This window comes from Rhagoletis pomonella, unplaced genomic scaffold, assembly GCF_013731165.1.
Source record: "Rhagoletis pomonella isolate Grant_MI unplaced genomic scaffold, Rhpom_1.0 Rhpom_scaffold_00008, whole genome shotgun sequence".
NCBI lineage: Eukaryota > Metazoa > Arthropoda > Insecta > Diptera > Tephritidae > Rhagoletis > Rhagoletis pomonella.
In genome coordinates, this window is record NW_023458562.1 from 36,669,915 (window position 1) to 36,690,059 (window position 20,145).

At 32.5% G+C, this 20,145-nt stretch overlaps 2 protein-coding genes across 2 annotated transcripts in view; one reads left to right on the forward strand and one right to left on the reverse strand.

Moving 5' to 3' along the window:
• LOC118744782 (putative inorganic phosphate cotransporter) overlaps positions 1–16,877 on the reverse strand; it is a 51,302-nt gene extending 34,425 nt beyond the window's left edge. The window contains exon 1 of the mRNA XM_036478096.1: positions 15,746–16,877. Coding sequence (XP_036333989.1) covers positions 15,746–15,806 — 61 coding nt within the window. The 5' untranslated portion in view covers positions 15,807–16,877. The remainder of the gene's footprint in view (positions 1–15,745) is intronic.
• Positions 16,878–16,947: 70 nt separating this feature from the next.
• Positions 16,948–20,145, forward strand: part of LOC118744784 (cilia- and flagella-associated protein 161) — a 58,081-nt gene continuing 54,883 nt past the window's right edge. The window contains 1 exon segment of the mRNA XM_036478105.1: positions 16,948–17,266. Within this exon segment, the coding sequence (XP_036333998.1) occupies positions 17,263–17,266 (4 nt within the window). The 5' untranslated portion in view covers positions 16,948–17,262.

The following is a 20,145-nucleotide window of genomic DNA, read 5'->3' on the forward strand; positions in this document are numbered from 1 at the left end:
AAGCCTTCGGCATAGCCGAAGACAGCGCTGCTCTTACTTGTTTTTTTAAATTTTTTTCCTGTTAAGTGTAGAGCAATTGCAAAGTAAAATTTTGATTCCTTAAAGTAATTTTGAAAGGAAAAAATTCAATTCGGAATTTCCTGATATCCCTTGAATACATAGTACATTATAAGAATACATTTTTTTTATTTTGCCCGGACCAGGAGTCGAACCCTGGACCGAGCAGATCATTAGTGTTCTTAAAAAACGCGTTGACCTAGGCGTAAAACTTGGTCATAATGAACATTTTAACGAACTTTCACAATCTGATAATTTTCCGATTTGCAATTTCCTTCTGTGAAGAGAAAAAAGCAGAGCCAAGGTAGCTGAAAACTTACGAAAGCTGGACGGTCACTAAATAAATAACTGTGTATAACTGTGAGTCTTTGTACTCTACAATGAAATTCGTAAAGTCAAAATACCGTTCACAATTGACTAACCAACATTTAACAGAACTGTTTCGAACGGCTTTAACTGACGTAAAACCAGATTTTGAAAATTTGGCCAAAGGGATCTTTTGAATTTTCTTTAATATCTATCTTACGTACATTAGAATAATAATAAAATTAATGTTTTTCATTTCTAAAAATAATTTTATTTAAAAATAAAATGTCCGTTTTTGTTGTTTTTTGTGGCTCTTTGTAGCATTTAGAGTTTACATGTGGCTCTTTTCGGCCTCGGCCTTGTCCACCCCTGGTATATGCTAACGGTGCAAGTGGATGCTTTTAACTGGTTTCGGTATGAAGGCGACCTTTGCTGCTGCCACATCTTCGGAACATAATCAAATCTCAGATAGCACTTAAATATGTCGATAAGCCTTATTTCTACAGAAGCACCGCGAAAACTCTGTCTGCATACGGAATTTTAAATGGCATGGTCGATCTTAAGCCCCATTTCAGTTTAGTTACTATAATAAGATTTTCACACTGCTCGTTAGCCATATTATATGCCACACTTTGATTTACTCATGATATCAAAACTTTCAGCCCTTCCTTGCTACTTAGCAAGAATCTGCTAATACAAAAATCATTTCTAATCCTTGTAGGCAAAGGAACTAACTGTAATCAAATATAAATTGGCGTCAAAATTGCACTTTGATGTTTAATTAAGTTTTTTTTTTCGTTAAGAACTGTTTTCAATGCCAAAAACAGATTTTAATCCGTCATTTCCTCTGTTTATTTATTAGTGTTTTATTAGAGTGTAAATATATATGCTTTTAAATTTTATGCGCTTCAGTATAGCTGTGGCATATATATGTATGTACATATGTACAGCTATATGCACATCTAATGTATTTATTAGCATGTTTGTGTGCGAGATGTGCATACAAATATTTTAATTGAGCAACCTACACAAATCAGCTAGCGACAATAGCTTTTGGTAATTGCAAATAATTGCTGATTAAATTTATTGCGCAAAGCGCATTTCGTCTTTTACGTACATACGTATGAATGTATGTGCCTATGTTATTCAAGTGCATTGATTTGTATCAAAATAGATACTATACAATATGTAAATATGTAAGCTTAAGCGCTTTTTCATTGCAAACTAAATGGTTGAGACAAATAAACTACTAGACATTTATTTTGATAAACAAACGTAAATTTAGATATCTGCATATGTGTATGTATGTGGGTATTTAAGTGTTAATTGAAATTTGTGTAATTACATGTTGTGATATATTTACCGTATGAATCACTGTGAGGGTGTTTCAATTATTCTGCAGGTGATGAATTGGCTGCAGGCTGATTGTAACGAAAGATTGCGTTAAGTAGTAGTTTGAGTACTATTCAGGAGCTTAATGCGGAATTAAGTTTTTTTATTGAAGACAAGCGTGTTGGAATAAGAATATTAATTTTTCGGAAAACTAACTAATTCACTAATAAGTGAACATCTCCTTAAAGTAGACGGTATCATCCATATTGCATATTTGACCTATATGGCCAAATTAGGAAAAAAGTGAAATTTTTAGAAAACAAATTCTGATGATTATTTCTTAGAACATCTATAGAAAAATTATTTTATTAGTAAAAAAATAATTTCTTAAGAAAAATATTTTTACTAAAAGCACAAAAAATTATCCAAACAGTGCCCAACCCTTTTGTGGGAGAAACATTTTGTGGAAATTAAATTCGAAGAAATTACTTTTCTGTTTCCTTTTTTTAAGAAAAAATAAAGATTTGTTTACCGATTTCAAAAGTTCTCATTTCGTTGTGTATATTTTTATTTTGGGTTTACGGTCCGAAAAGGTTTAATATGCAGCCACTGCCGTTTCAATTACTTTTTTTTAGGGAAAAAATGTTTATCCAAAAAACTAAAAAAATTGTGTATATTTCTTTAGGACTTGGCTGCACTGAGGGGTCACACTTAAAAATTTTCTGCGTTTTTGCTTAATTAATCCCAGTATTCCTACGAATCGTTTTTGTTATCACGCGCAAAGCGCAGTGGTTTAATGTAGCTAAAAAAGTGAATATTAAAAGTCTAAAAATATTATTAATAAAACCAGTATTTAAATACCTGAATAAAATTCATTTTTAACGCCACTTTAATTAGGTTAATTAAAGTTTATGTCAATTGCATGTACGCATGTAAGATAACGCCCATTAAACTGAAGTAGAAACATTCAATTAGCAATGAAAAATCATTTCCGACAACTTTCAACAGTGAGCAAAAAAAAAAACAAGAAGTGGCTTAAAACAAACTGCTGAGAAGTTAAAAAGTATAAAAATTAATAACCCCGCTATATATTTACGCGCGTCAGCGAACGAACATACATACATACATATATACTTGCATATGCAACAATATGCATTTAACAATGTGGCAATGCTGCAACTTGCACTTGACACCATTTTTTTGCGGTGGTGGCGGCGGTAAGTTAAGGCATAAAAGTCGCAAATACCTATATGTATATATGTAAGTACAATCATATATAAACAAACCTTATTGGCATGGTCATATCATATCCTATGTGTGCACAACTTTTCAGATCTCAATACATATTTTCGCATATCGTATGACGCTACAAAAAAAAAAAAAAAATAAAGCAAAAGCTTTTACAGCTGCACAAAGTTGACGCATTCCATTGTAAGAAACGCGAAATGTAAACTGATAAAAATGTAAATGAAAAATAAATAGAAAAACAGCTGTGCAAAAACGACACAAAGCGCGTGTGCGAGTTGTCGCCCATAAACCAGGCTAAAAGTGCAGCTTAAAAAAAATATATATGTATGTATATTACAACTGCAAGAAGCTAAGGTGCATATGTGTAAATCGCATTACGCACTCACACAGTAGTACAAACACAAACAGTCATTTGCATCGCTAATAAAATGCAAATTTCATGCCTTTGGCCGTCACGACGGGACGGTGCAACAGCAGCAAACCGGTTACCGGCAAAATGCAACGAGCAGGTAGTACATATGTATGTACTATGAATACTCTTCGCTCCTCGTGCTTTGTTTACTACGACTGCTGTTGCCTTGTTTGCGCTCTTTCTGCACAGCTGACTTTGCGCCAGTTCACTAAAGTGCAATGTTCCATATCGAGCGAAGTCACAGCTCTCTGCTGAACTAGTTACAAGTAGTAGTTTGTTTCTGCGTTTTCCTTTGTCCGCGCTGCGATTGCACCTTGACGCTGTTGCTTTGCATTTACGTATTGCCAACTGACAGCAACAACCCATTTAAGGTCAACATGAAGTAAAAGCGTCAAGTTGGGCTATCAGCTGTGTTTCGCTGCATGTGTAATTTTTAAATGTTTTTTTTTTTTTGTTCAAGCCGTCAAAGACACTAGTTTTATCGCAAGTCAGTCAATGACTTTGCTTGCGCGCTGCTATTTAGTTGGCTATGTGCAAAACCATTTGACCACTAAATTGGCCAATTGCTTATGCATTTTTTGCGCTTTTTCAATGTTCGCTGTATTCGACTAGATGAAGCAATGAATGATGTCTATTTTTAGATTAATCAAATGAGCAAATTATTCATTAGCACAGGCATTTCTTTGTCTAGTCAATTTGATTTACAGCTATTTAGAATATGCTGCAATACAAATATTTGTAGAGAATCAAATTAATTGGTCAGTTACAGTATGTAAAATAGCCTGCCGAGTAGGGCTGGGACCCAGGAAAATTCATATAAAGTAGTGTTATCGGAGCAGCCGATTTCATGGCGAATTGTGCTGATTGTCAAAACGATATGTTTGTTGTAAATTTTTTGTGTTCTGATTCTTAGTTTCGGTATAATTTGTTAGTGTAGTTTTTTTGTTTTTCTGCTACCGCTATCACCTTGTATGAATTCACCTTGGGTGGGACTATCCGTATATAGTTAATATGTACTAGGTTTACATATAAGAAGATTATCCTCATTTTCGAGCTTAACTCCCTTATCTGTAATTAGAAAAAGATATTAGGCATACAAAATTTGTCCCTCGTTTATCTGTAACTATAAAATAATTTCAAATTAAACCGATATCTTTTCGGTGTCCAACCTAGTATTATCGATTATTTTTGCGAAGAAGAGAAGAAATGCCAAAAGAAAAAGTAAACAAAAATGGACATATTAATTAATTGATTAACTAATCCCAACGGTTTTTTACCCACTAGTCCCGCCCAACCGACACGAGGGGCGCAGTCCCTACGAAACTTTTTTTTTTAGTTTTTTGGTGGCCAGGAAACAAGCGTTTGTTAAGTGTCGAGATCTAAAACTACTCAGCTACAGAATCAAATTCATCAGCTGATTGGAAATTATAGTTTTCTTCATAGTATGCGAACATACTTTTAGAATATCCGGATAGGCGTTCGGCTATTCGTGTACACAAATAAAATTCGAATATCCGTTGTCTTTTGTTATTCGGGTAATACTCGGTTAATATTCGGATACCCTGCTATGATATTAACAGAATATCCGGATCCTTTAAAAGTTTTCTGAATTGGGGCGTGTTCGAACTGCCTGCCGAGATAGGTCGATTTTCCACTTAGTCCTAAATTAGCTCACTTCCTCTCTGTCTGAGAAGGGTTTTTGCAACCACATTGTTTTGAGACACTTGGTTGCTTTGCAGGTGTCACTATTAAATCAGCTGCTCTCATGAAGCTTATTCATGCAATTATAGCAATTATACAATTCCTGCAATGCTACGCTCTCGAACTGGGCGCTCCAAAGAACCGCAATTTGCGAATTCATCTAACAGTTCATTGCCTTGAGCTCCACGATGATCACGGTTTCAAAAGAATTTTGAGCAATTTAGCCGCCAATGCGCATACAGATTTGATGTCCCCGCCTCTTTTCGCCAATTCTACAGTCTGCTGCTTTAAGCATTGCAAAGGTGTCCGATAGAAAAACCCTTGTCATTATACTACCTTTAGTTCCATCTTCAAACTTAAATTAATAAATATAATAATATAATAATATAATATAATTAAATATTTTTTGCTAAAACCTTTTTGAAAGGCATCTAAATGGAAAACATTTGAGTATTGTGCCTTGTAATTTCTTTAACTAAATTTAGTAGCATTTATGGGTGGCAACCCTGCTCAAAAGCACAATTGTTGTAAAGCTTTTCTAACACTTTAACTGTGATGTCAATATTACAGTATTTTTTAACTTAAATATTTCATAAAAACCATTTTAATTTATTTAAAAATTTAATTTCTTTACTTATTTAAAAAGTATTATTTAATCTACACTCGTTTGGCAAATACATAAAATACTTTTTGAGATTATTTAAATAATCCGTTATGAACATATTTTTAAAGTAAATCGTTCTTGAATATGTATGTATTTTAACTTATATGCTCATTTTGTGGTAATTTTTTACTTAACATACATACCTACATATATATTTTCTTTTTGTTTTTTAGATAAATGGCAACCGTATTCCAAAAATATTCTCTACATGTAAGTGTACCTTCAATAATTTCTATTTGATACAAATTTCAATATTAAAAGAAGTTTTGAACTTTTTAATGTGGAAACCCTAAGCCCCTCTAAGCCTTATATTCTTTAGACCTAGTGACCGTAGGATCGTTTATCATTTCTCCCGACTTCTTTGGCCCCCCTTACCAACACTTTCGCATACTAATTGAAAGTTTGTTATTTAAAAGCAAACGAAAATTATAAATCATTCATAAAGAAAGTAAAAAAAAGAATCTTAAAAAAAGTATGGCAAATATTTTTACCACTTTTTAAACTTTTACTTTTCGATATCTGTTTCGGCATAAGTATTCTTACTTGTCATAATTTAATTGCTTATAACTCTTCACTTTTCAATTAATCATACTTCAATTCTTGCTAATTGTTGAAAAGCGTAATAAGTACAGGTTAAGTAATTTTTCTGCGAAATTCTCCATGGCTTGACTTTTGCACCGCCATGCATTAATTATACCACAAGAAGTGATTTATTCATAATGTTTTATGATTTTCCCATTCGATTATTGACACTCGCTTTCACTTAATCACTTCAAGTCATTACTCACTTGTCAAAAATCGCTTGAAAAATACACTTTGTAGTGTGAATAAGCAAATTCAAAGAATCACACTTTAAGTTTGCAGATTTTTATTTTTCGCAATAATTTTTTTTTATTCCTCATTTTATCATAAATCGCATTCAAATGTCAGAAGGATGTGTTTCGCTCCGCAGCACAAGAAGCGCATACGGTATATGCTTTCACTTGTGAAATTACAAACAGAAATGTATGGGTGACGCTCTGCTGCCCGCGCTGACATTCACATTGACACTGAAATTGCATGCAATTTTGGCATGCGATCGCTGCGCAGCAATCAGGGGGACGACAATAAGTCCGGCAGCAGACAGTTTATGCCACAAACAGAAGCAGCAAGATGAAGATGGACTATAATTAATGTGTTTTTGCGGCATTCGTACCTTATGATTCGTTGATTTATTGATAGAACGTTTTTAAATTGCTTAAATTGGCTCCGAAAATTTGAGATTTTCTGGTTTAAAAATTGTGCAATCTTTTTTATTTTATATTCACCGAAATGAGCAAATGATTGGTTAAAGTGCTAAGAAGGTTGCTTTTTGCTGAATAGTGCAAGAATATTAAATATATTTCTGCAGCATTTTATTAAAACAACTTAACTCGACATAAGCCTTTTTCTCTTTAAAGCAATACTTCAATGGGTTCCGAATATTTTAACTATTGACTAGCTGCGGGTGTTGTTTAAGATGCCTTTTTAATAGACGCTTAAGAAAAATGTAAAATTTTTCAAGATGATGATACTCTGAGCTTGTTGACTGACATGCAACAACACTCGATCTGAAAACTGACTACTGGCAGGTGGAGGAAAGTTAGGAGAAGACAGTGGTCTAAAATGAAGTCCTAAAAAGAGCTTATTGTTCAAGAAGGAGGGGAACTACTAAAGACACAATTTGCATTCACTATCGTCGATTTCTTCCGAATTTTGCCAGCGTTGCTAATAAATAGAGCCTTCAAGGGGAACGAGAAGCAGGTTTTCCAATCTCTGAAGTTAAGGCTATGTACCTCACCAATGCCAGTGTATCTGGCTCCAGGTGAAAGGTTTATTTGGATACGGATTATAGTGGCTATGCGATAGGAGGCTATATGTCCCTGGTAATTGATGAACAGTGGAAGGTAGTTGGCTACTACAGCTGGTCGACTGGAAAACCAGAGTGGAACTACTACGTAACTCGGAGCGAACTACTAGTATGTATCCACAGAATGTAAACACTTCTCAAAAGCTGAAGGCAAGGAAGACCTCATTGACTTCTGGCTAATGACACCAGCGGAACAAAATGATAGGGTGAAGGTTTAGTTGAGTTGAAATTACGGACGGTGTTCACAATGGTCAGAAATGGGAATGAAACTAGCAAAAAAGTATTCACATTAAAATTCAAAAAACCTTATTTTTTTCATTTTAGTTTTGTAAAAAATTAAAAAAAAAAAATTGTAATAGACTCTATAGATTTTGAAAATAGTTGTCAAATATTGTCGTAATATTTTTTTAATCTATTTTTATCCGCGCGTGCATGACCAACGCCCAAAATTAACGCACATTCCTTAGTGGCATACGCGCGTGTAAATATGTATACATAAATATATGTACATGAGTAAATCAACTTCAACGAGTGAATTAAGTGTCTGGTGAGTATGAATGCCACAGGCTTTGATTGAATAATGAGCTTGGTTTGTTTGACAGCGTGCAAATCGTAACGTTTTCGAAAAAAAAGAGATTCCAAAATAAAAATAACTGCTAACAGTAGCTGCTAAAAAGCAAAAATGTTGCAAAAAAAACACACACAAAACAAATCAAACAAAGCACAAAATTGTGACATTGCTTCAGTTGATTGGCGTGTTAATGTTGTGCTAATTTGCGCTCAGGCGGGTTACTCATACGCCACGGCATGCAAAGTACATAAAAAAAAGAGCGCAGTAAATAAAAGTAAAATAAAATACAAATATTTAAACACAAAAAAAAAGTGAAGTACAAAATTGAAATACTTGAAGTAATCTTTCCACCCCAAACTAAAAACCACCAAAAAAATTTCCGGCAAGAATCTTCAAACAAAGCAATTTATGCAATTTATTTACTGTTCTAATATCAAAGTGCTAAGCTAGTGACTATCATTCCGCTGCGTAGTTAGCGCTTTGTGTATACACTTTCAACTTTTGTTTGCTTGCTAATTCTTTTTAGTGTTTTTTTTTTTTTTACTTTTTAAATTTGCTATTCTTTACGCGTCGCTTTATTTTCGTTAAGTGACACAGCACGTCGAGTTGTCAACTCAAATTCAAAACGGAAGTTATTTATTATGCGAAGCTTCATTGCTTTTGATTCATTTTAATAGAAGAAAAGTGGAAGCAGTGATTGTTGTAGCGTAGCAGCAGCTTTTTTTTTTTGCGCGTAATCACTGACAGCTGATACACATTTTTTTGGCAAATAAATAAATGTAAATTTGCGAAATTGCTTTTCAGCGAAGCTCGTCGACTGTTTAGGCGCTGCGTGCGTGCAATTAGCAATTGTTAGCAGGTTGATGCGAAAGAAAATAATAAAAAACGCTCAGCAAAAAAAAAAAGTAAAAACACTCGCGGCAATAACACACACAATGGCGCTTGCTACGGTGAATTAAATAAAAAGTGCAAATAAAAAAAAATCATTTAATTAATCATCCAAAAATGTGTTATTTGTGTAGTCGTTGACATAATAATGCCGGCATGCAAGTAATCGTAGTCCGGAAAAAAGTTGACAAAAAAAAGTGATAAAAAATTGTTTTACTCTCAATGCCAGCGATAAAATCATCCATCATTTAGCACTTCAGTTGATTACCTAATAACATTTTTTCATTGTTAATTAATTTTTATATATATTTCTTAAGCTTAAACTCATTGAAATTATTTTTAAATGTCGTTAAATTAAAAAAAAAAATAATATTATAGCACAAAAATTCGAAAAAAGCCTTTCAAGTATAATCTGAAAAATGCATTTAGTGGATACGGTTACTTTTGAATCCTATTTTGCTTGCTTCCTTTGTGAAAGAATATATATATATATTTTTTAATTGATAAGCAACTTAATAAATAAATAGATCGATAGAGGTTTATTTCGAGCGCTAACCGCGAAAAACACATAAGCCATATTTAATTTTCTTTTTGATGCCAGAACGTATCTAAATATTCTAGCAGCATTTCTGTGGGATTAGGTCTGACAACAGGGTTGCCACTGACGACACAAAGTACTTATAGTACTTGCAAAAATTCTACCAAATCAAGAAAATATCTACCTATAACCTTTTTTAGTTATTTTAATAATAACTATAGATTTTTTCTATTTTTCGAGTTATTTCAATAAGAATACACATTTTTTATTATTGTATATATTATATTTTTATTTAACTAATGACATAGTATTTGAGATCATGCTAATGACATATTCTCGGTTTCCTTCAACCAAAAGCGAAAATAATGAAACTAACCAACAACAACGAAACTTCATCAGTTGAAAAAACTTCAATTGGAGTTAAGTATTATAGACAAATACAGTGAAAAAACCGCTTGCTGATTTTTGTTATATTAAAAATGTTTTTCAATTAAAAACTTTTTTGTTATTTTTTGTATAATATTGTGTGCGTTTTAACCAAAATCATAAAAATCAAAAATTCAAGCTATATACCACAATTAGGAGAAGTCAAAAAAATTTCGCCAAAATTTTGAATTTTCTACTCTGAATTTTTATAACATTTTTGGGTATACAGTTTTATAGCCCATTGAATTTTAGGACATATAACCAACAATGTGCTGCCAGAAATTTCCACTGATTTAATTATTTTTTTGCCTCCGCTCTTTTGTGTTTTTTCTTTCATTTAACAATTGCCATTTATAAAAACGGGCGTTGATTTTTTGATTTTTTTTTTGCGAACAATCATAGTGTTAAATAATTACATACCTGTCTCTTTTTATTTTTATCTAAAGAATCAGGGTTCCAGTAAAATGAGTTTTGAATAGAGCACGATATGTTTGCCTTCGAAAAATAGTGCAATAAAGTAGACCACTACGTCAATCTACGTTTAGGCTACGTCGTTGACTAACTGCGCCTTTACTTTTGTCTACAGACGGCGTCATACTCAACGAGAATATTCGAGAGTGTCCGCTTGGCTAAATGGCAAATGCGATAGAGATTATTCGACCATATCTCCAGCTTATGCTGATGTCCTCCGAGTCTGCAGTGTCCTGCAGTGGCAGTCTAAATTCTTTTTTGGTCGGCTGATTAGATGTTAGAATAACTCTACATTATACCTCCATGTAAGCTCTTCGCCTGACGCTACCCTAATGAGCTTAGCCAACTAACTTTCCATAATATGTTTTTGTAGCTACCTCTCCTGCAAGACTGCCTTCCATGCCATTTATATATGTATTTTCTCTTGTAACTAACAAGACATATATGTAGTTAAGTATCTCAAAACAATCAAGAACTAAGTATGATTTGATTACTCATGGTGGAACCGCCTATAAACGCCGCCGGGCTATCACTTAGGACTGGGAACCTAACTACGCACACGGACTAATGCGAAGACGTTCGCTGGAAATACGCGCGGATATTCTCCCAAAGAAGTTTACCTTGGTTATAAGTCTGAAGATTCCTTCCTCTATTTTTTCTGCAGTTTTTGGAGCCATCTATGTATATGCCAAGACAAGATGCCAGCCTGGATGAGCCTCTTAAAGTAGGAGATGCTTCAGGTTAAATACGCCACCTTTCTTTCGGTTGGATTAGAAAACGTTTTGATTAGGCCAATATCGGAACCGGGTCACACACATATTGCAAGAAACTGCAAGGCGTTTGGGTTGGCTTGGAAGAGTTCCTTTTTGAGGTGGGCTCACCGGCGAAAGAGAGGGAGGAAACATTTTTGATTACAACATGGCCCTCGAGTAAATATAGCCAGTGCTGCATGCAAATTAGAACATGTACCACCCATTATTTCTAGCCCAAGGTGTACCGAAGTGGGTCAAAGGATCGTCCCACCGAAGATACTAGACTTCCCCACATTTTGCACTACACTGAGGTGACATTTCAGAATAACGACTTATGTATATACATTACACTGCATCACCAAAAAAAGTTACGGTTTTTCCGCCAAGATTACTAAATTTATTATATTTTAAGACGTTCACCAAAATATTTCGTAAAAATATTAAGATTTAAGTGAGCTGGACCGATTTGAAAATACATCAAAAAATTAAGTTTTTTATGAATAAAAATAGTTTCTTATAGAACTTTTTGAAAAAAGTCCCCTCAGATGACAAATTAGAATAAGCTTAAAAAATCTGCATAAAAATATTTAAAAATCTTTTCAACGGAATCGTAAGAATGAGATTTTTGATGCTGTTTTTTTACTTTTTTCAAAGATTGATTTACGAAAAACTTGAATAACTGGGCCAAAAATGTTCTGATTTAGAAAGGTATTTTCACACCGTTTTTATTTCTGGCCAAAAGAAACGTTATTCGTGTCCCATCTTTTTTTCGAATATTAAAACATCTTAATTCAACTTTGAATGAGGTTCGTTTCTACCTTTCTCTTCCATCCTTTGAATAAGTTTATTAGCAAATGAATGCAAAGGGTGAAAAAATACCTTTCCAATGACACCTCTTAAGTCTAAATCGGAAGAGTTTAGGTTCAGTTATTCAAGTTTTTCTTTTACCAATCTTTGAAAAATGTTAAAAACAGCATCATCATTATGATTCCGTTAAAATTTTTTTTAATTTTTTTAAAATTATTTTTATGTAAATATTTTAAGCTTAAACCGTTTTGTCATTTGAGGGGATTTTTTCAAAAAAAATTCTTTAAGAAACTATTTTTATTCACAAAAAAGAACATTTTTGGAGGTATTTTCAAATCGGTCCAGCTCACTTAAATCTTAATATTTTTCCGATATATTTTGGTAGACGTCTTAAAATATAGTAGATTTTATAATTCCAATGGAAAAATAGTGCCGATTTTTTTTGTATTTCATGAAGTGCACGAATTTATTTGATTTAAAATTCACAACACATTCACGCATACTATTCCATTTGTAGTACTTGTCGTTTTGCATTTTAAATTTTCACTGTGCATTGAAGTGCAGTAATCTCGGAAATTTGTTTACGCTTTGACATTGGTTTAATTTAAGTGAGGTTAGTCAGACTTCTATTTTTTTCTGGATTTTCTCAGTTAAATTTTAATTTTTTTTTTTTAATTTTTATATTTTTTGTAGTTTATATTTCATATACGAAGTGACAGTAATTAACTGCTTGAGTAATATAAAATTCAATACATTTATGTATGTATGCACGTATGTATTTGGCTGCAGTCATTGAGCAGCAGGGGGTGTGCAACCACAAGTGACAACTGAGCCTATCCCTGTAAATATTCGGATTTACTTCCAAGACGGGCACGCCAATACGACTCCAAGTTATGAATAATATTAGAGTTTGAAATATGATGTGTCTCTGGGTCTTATAAAGAAATATTCTTTATAATTCTGATTATTAATCAATTTTTACTTATACGCGAACTTTGTTACTTTTGTTAAACTCTCAGAATTTATGACACCAAAAGAATTGGAAATAAGTCAGTCTGGTTGTCTGGTCTCAGAGTCATATTTATGACAAAAGAAATACTAATTTCGCACTCATTAATTCTGAGCACTCAGAAAATTCTTTAAAGGGATAGCAGAGATGATGCTTGGGTGCTAGTACAAAAATTCCTTAAATTTTTTGATTACATATAAATACATGCAAAATGGACTGATCCCTGTACAACTTTTCGCCTGAAAAAATCTTTATCTTCAAATGTGGTGAAATTTAAGAAAGAGTTTAAATTTGGTTAAATAAAAAAAATATTATGTAATATATTTTGTAAAAAAAATTGTTTTCGTGCTAATAAAACTTATATTATTGAAAATGTTCAATAGGTTAAAATAAACAAATTTTAACCAACTTCAAAAAAGGTGGAAGTTTATCAATTCATCAGAATATTAAAAAAAAAAATTTTCGATAATTTTTTTAATCGGATAGTTGGTACCCTATACTAAATTGGTTAAGATCCGATTTTTTCCTTAAAAATTACTTGGTTTTTTTAGATTTTATTAAAAAGATAGAAGTTGTAGGTAATTATAAAAAATACAATGCAACATTTTCGAGTTTTAAATAGAAAATTCCTTCAATATCTAATAATTAAGTTCAAATAACGTTAATGCTTTTCAAATTTAAAAAATTTAATACATTCCAAAATCCAAAATAAAAATGTATATTTAAAATTTTATGGAAGCACATACAGATATATGTATATATGCGTATGTATATGTATATAAGAGCATATGATACTTGAAATAAAATATTCTTTCAACATTTCAAAGAAATCGTAGAGAGTCTGGAAACAAATTTTTGAACGGCTTTTTAAATGAAAAATATTTATATTTTTAAATAAATTTTATTTTTTTTGAGCCAAAATATTAATCTAAAATTCATAAGCTTTAAACCTTTGACGACAAACGGGCACCGGTGTGCCGATAAAAGAAAATCCTGTTTTCTTTTAACCCTCTTTCTACTGCGGAAAAACTAGCATTGCATACCTTTCGGGTCTATTGAACCCCTATGTACATAAGTGATAATGTGGGTCCATCGAAAATAACCAATTGAAAGAGTTACAGAGCTCTAAAGCATCGTATATTTATATGGGAACACAATAAAATGGCATTCGGGTCCATTGGTCCCAGTCGGTAGACAAAGGGTTAATTGGGGTATTCAAAAGAGTGTGCATATTTAATTTTTACTTCCTCATCGACTTATTTCAGTTAAAAAATATTTAATGTCCTATACATATGTTTTTGAAATATTTTGAAATTTTCTTCGTGAAATAATATTATATTTCTTCAAATTCTATACAAGATTTTTAAAGCTTATTTAAAATTTTTTTGATTGCACGGATAGGAGAAATGCACGAAATATTTCTTATTTAAACCCTAATGATACCAGAGTACTTCGTCTCGAAGATGTTAAATTTATTTTGATTCGTTGAAAAAATATAAACACATAGTCTAATTGTTTACTTCGATAAAACCGATAATTTGGATTAGATTTATTTTTCATAAAATAAAACAATAAGGTTATTTAAATCAAACTTGTTAATTTAATAAATTTTGATTCGGTAACTCGGCAACCCTGGCGCTTTTTTCCGGTTTTTTATTTTCGCGGCAGAAAATTAGAGCACAAAAGTGACAGACAGAAATTAGCTAATATTTTCATTAGTGTTTTACTCGCAAATATCAGAGTTGCAACCTCCTGAAGTAGGTTTATATGAAAATTCGGTAAATTTACAAAAAACAAAATATTTTGAAATGATAATAGTTGTCTTTTTTCCTTGTATTGTTTTTAATTCTAAGCTGAAATTTGGGACGTAATTTTTCACTAAGAATATGAGGTTTCGGAAGGGTTAATGTTTTACTATTTCAAATTAGAACTTTTAAAATTTTTGCTTTCAACAAATTAAAATAAAATGAAAAACGTCTATTTAGTTTATATTTTTATGCCTAAAGAGACAAAAAATTATTTATAGTATTATTTACGATTTAGAAAAATTTTAAAATTAAAAAATAAAATAAAAAATATTTACTTAGTTCATTTTTAATCCTAAAGCGATAAAGAATTATTTGTAGTATCTACAATTTTTTACGAAAAAAAATTTTAAATTTTGTGAATATGTAATGTATGTATGAATATGTAATATGAAAATATTTCAAGAATATAATATATAAAATCGAAGGCCGTTTTCTCATGTACACTGCCGGAACAAAGTATTGGCACAGCAAATTTTTCACAATATACACTTTGTGCGAAAGTCGCGAAAATTCAGTGAATTTTCATGCCAATTTTAAACCTTTTAATCAGATTTTTTAGAATTTTTTGAGTATGAAGTTTTTCAGCTCATTAAATTCTAGTAAAAAATGCAACTTCGGAGTTAGCCAATAATCGCATTGATTTTTGTGATTTTTTTGTTGAGTATGTTTTGCATATTTTCCATATGAAGTATTTCCGAAAAAAAATTTTTATAATTTTTAAATCTTCCTTTTCAAACATATACTATAAATAAATTGTCTCATTCATGATTTTAGCCTCTAAAATCTAACACCAAAATCTGTAAAGCCCATTTGCATATTTTTGGATTCAAATATAGTATATTTAAATATTAGTTTTTTCCAACTCACCTTTTGGTTTATCCAAGTCATTATCCTGACTGGCGAAAATTTGTTCCTTCGAAGTAGACATTTTGCTGGTTGTGTGTGAATTAGTGTGTTTGCTTCTAGTTTTGTTGCTGTTAATTTTTTCAAAACAAATTGCACTTTTTCTCTTGGAATTCGTTAAGTTCTAAATATTTTGTATAGCGAATTCAGATTGACTCAAGGTTAAAGCGAACAACAAATACGAGTAGGCGAGTAAATACTTTACGGATTTCTTAGCAAATTTGCAATGAATTTTTATTGCTTATTAAGTTATTTCGAAATAATACTGACTGCGGTTGGTTATACAATTTTCTTTCGCTATTGTAAACTAAGTCTGTGTTTTTTCTTTTTAGTTAACTTTTATTGCTATTTTTTAGTTATTTCTCTTGGTTTACAATGTTTTGAGGTAGCGCGGTTTATTTTAAGTTGTTAGTTTTTTTAATTTGTTGCAATTATTGTTTTGAAATATTTTCACTTTTTTTTAGCTGCAAAATGCTTGACTACTACTATCATCGTCAGCTTGCTATAGCACTATTTTCTTTTGTCTCTTTTCTGTCACGTTTGCCTGTTGCAAAAATGTTGGTAATAAAATGCAAAAATACTTTTGGTTTCGTTGCGGTGCTAAAACAAGACACAAACAAACAAAAAAATCGCCTGAGTTATTGTGGCTTTTAGGTATACATATGTACGTTCCTCTTTTTTTTTGTGGTCCAGCAAAAGATAGAAAGTCGTTTTTTTGGCAATTTTCGATAACTCCAAAACGAGAGCTACAGTCTGCTCGCACTCCAGTTTCGACCCAAAATTTATTTATTATTTTTATTTATTTTCCCATTGACGCACACTTTTAACTCGTCTTTGATTCTTCTTCTTCTTCTTTTTTCTCTTTTTTCGCAGCTATGTAAGTTATGTTGTTTCACGCTGCGCGTCTGGCAACGTTCTGATAAATTCGCGCACTTCAACTGAGTTTTTCAAGTCAACCTTGTTGAACAAAAAATCCAATCTGCGACAATGCGACTGACTACTGAGCGTCTGCTCTTTTTAGGCACAGAATAATGAATACAATAAAAGTTGAAGCGCTCGCACACTTACTTATAGTATTTACATACATAAAAACAAAATGCATATATGTATGTACATATATATATATATGCTAATCGGTAGATAAGCCGGTAGTTCGGTAATAAGCAAGGTACGAGTATGTAGGTGGTTGAGGTGTGTGCGTCCGTATGTGCGCGACTGACTCGTCAAACTGCTAACTGCTGCTAAATGTCGGTTGAATTTTATTGCACAGTGTTAGTTGTGTGCTGCTCTGGTCAAATATCGATGCTTTGATATGAAGCTTTGTGTGAAGTTCGCTTTGCTATCGCTTTGACTGGATGGATTATCATCGAGTATACTCGAGCGCTCTGGTTATATCTATGCTGTTGATGATGCTAATTTCTGCGTTTGCCTTTCTTCCTTGCTTTGGTTGCGTGTATCTGTTGCATTAATCTGTCAAATAAATGAGTAATGTAAACTGTTTTATTATATGATTTATATGTAGGTATATGTATTTATTTGTGATGAGGAGTTGAGGTGTGCTCATGAGCAAATATTGCATATATGTAGTAATAATGTACATAGATATAAATATTAAATATTGGTAATTTCTTGTGTGTGTCCTGTTGATTTTGAGTTAAGCAATTTACTGGCGCAAGATTTTTCTCAACTTTCCTTGAATTTGGGCGCAAATCTTTCAATAAGGCTGTCGAAACAAAGAGGTTTAAGAAGGCCTACAGCCGAAAATATATTTGTGGAAGGTTGCCACCTGTCTGAAAATTTTAATTAAATTGTAAGACAAATCATATATGGAAATATTGGTACCAAAGTAAAGCGGTTTGGAAAAGTTTACTACGGAAAATATTTTTGGGAACGGTTGCCACCTGTTGGAAAAATTTTATTGAATTAAACTGATAAAATAAATGCAATTTTCCAATACCCGTAAAGAGGTTTAAGAAAGTTTACTGTCGTAAATTATTCTGAAGTGGGTTGCCACCTATATGAAAAATTTAATTCAATTAAATTGATAAGATAAGGTAAATATTGATTTCATGCACCTAGAAATGTAGACTCGAGTTGTAAGAATATAAATTAAATTTCCAGAAGAAAGTCGAAAATACCTTTGAAAATATTTTAACTAATAATTTGAGTTTTTGTTTAATCTCACTTCATAAAGCTATTTTATTTTTAATGAATGATGCCGTAAGAATTTTGGGAGAGAGTACGAACACAAAAATACTTTCAAGGCGCAGTGAAGCATGCCGGTAATTTGACAGTATTCAATTAGAACCTATCTGCAGTTTGCGCTAAAGTGAGTTGCTATACAAAAATCCACTTTGGTTTTTTTAGAAGAATTAACTAATGAATTTCAAAGGTAAACATATAAGGTTTTATTTTTTTTTCCTTTTTCGACCTGAAAGCAGAATGCAATGAGCTTTTAAACAGTTTTAAATATACATATACGATATGTATTTTTGCTGTTCTTTGGTTGCAAGAACCGAATTTTTGAAGGTAATTTCAATTTATTTTTTATCCTATTTACGCTATCCACACTGTGTGCCGTCGGGAAAATCAACAGCCAGTGGACTGCTTCTTCACTAATGTCAGCTATCTCTACGTGGAAAACACCGCAGTAATTTGGGAGCCTAAATTTAAGGTTGGTTGAAAGAACCATACAAAAAACATCTCTATCGACCTTCCATCAATCTCCGACTCATCCGTGTAAGTTTTATCTACAATATCGACAGTAGATATGTATGCTATGCAAAAAGTCAAAAGTCAGAGTGCGGGGTCCCAAGTGCTTCACTGATTCCAATGAAGGTAACTCGTTGTCGGCATCCTAGCGAACGAGATGAGTTTAGCTTTACTAAGGATTAACAGCGAGTTCACTGTTCGAAGACCACTTAGTTATAAAGATCATAAGAATTTTTCAGAAATTTACCCTTTACTGAAATTACAACGTTAAATGCATAGGCAATCATCCAGAAGTTTAAACTCGGGAGCTCCTCTAGCTGGTCGCTTACGATCATAATCCAAAGAAGTGGATAACATTGCTAACCCTGCGCTAGATGATAGCACTGCCTCATTCCATCGGTACAATTCCTGCTCCAGAAATGTTGTATATAAGTCTAATTGGCCTAAAAGATATTTAAAGCCCTCGATATCGCGAAAGGCAAGAAATTTATAACAGGCATGTTCTGAAATTCGAAACTTTGAAATCGAGTCGATTTGCCAAATATTTTTTAATTATATCTGATGAAAGGAGTGAATATTCTCACTGGAAACTGTAAAAGAAGCAGCAGTGATATGAAAAAAATCATTTTAATGCGAGACTTGTAATTTTTTAGGTTAAAAACCATCGAAGAAATTATCGAAATCGAGTCGATTTCAAATTTTCGAATTTCGGAACATGCCTGCAAAAGTCTTTGTGTCCGAAGGCTTTCTCTGACGACTTCGCTTTCAATTTAATGGTATTCTCAAGCTACCTACCCTCGTTGCATGCATGTTGCAGATCAATTAATTTGTCCATGATTTTATCAAAAAAAAAAGAAAAGAGAGTGATTGTGGCCTGTAAGCTTTTTAAACGCCACCCTGAACACTCTCTAAGCTCTGAGGATATATACTCTTGCAAAACACAACTGAGGCAGTGAACCACGATTGAGAGAATACAAAGGTTGCGCCGATCTCGGACCGCTATTCCTCTCTTAACGAATTTGACAGAATGGTGGTTTGCATGACGTCACACTTGTGCAACTTGTTTACGTTTTCCTTGCAACATTTTTTCTTCTTCTTCCATTCTTGCTCACGTTTTGGCATTTTTTCTCGCAATTGCACCAGTGTGACGTCACACAAAAGTTATTCTCAAAAATCCTCTCTGATCGGCGCAATCTTGTATTCTACCATTCTTGGCAGTGAACGATATGACACCTTCAGAACGAAAAAAAAGGCTGAGGGCTCCGTTGAGCCCTGAGGCTGATACTCTCCCTACACATAGCATAAAAGTTGAAACATTTAAAATTGCTTAATTACGCATGCTTGTTAATGAATCATCATAACATCTTCATAATAATCAACATAGACGTGCGAAATAATCACAAAATAAAAAATATCTTCACAAATTAACAAAACCCATTTTGCTTTTATTTATTAAAATTAGCACGCAAATTTATTTATTGGTATAGAAAATTAGCAGATGCTTTTTAAACATATCGTTGGTATTGATATTATATTTGCTTTGGTAAATAGATTGGCAGTAGCGCGTTAAATGTCCATGGCCGAATACAGTGATATTCATTATTCATTAAGATATACACTAGCGCATGAATTTTTGTTTTTGAGCAGCACTC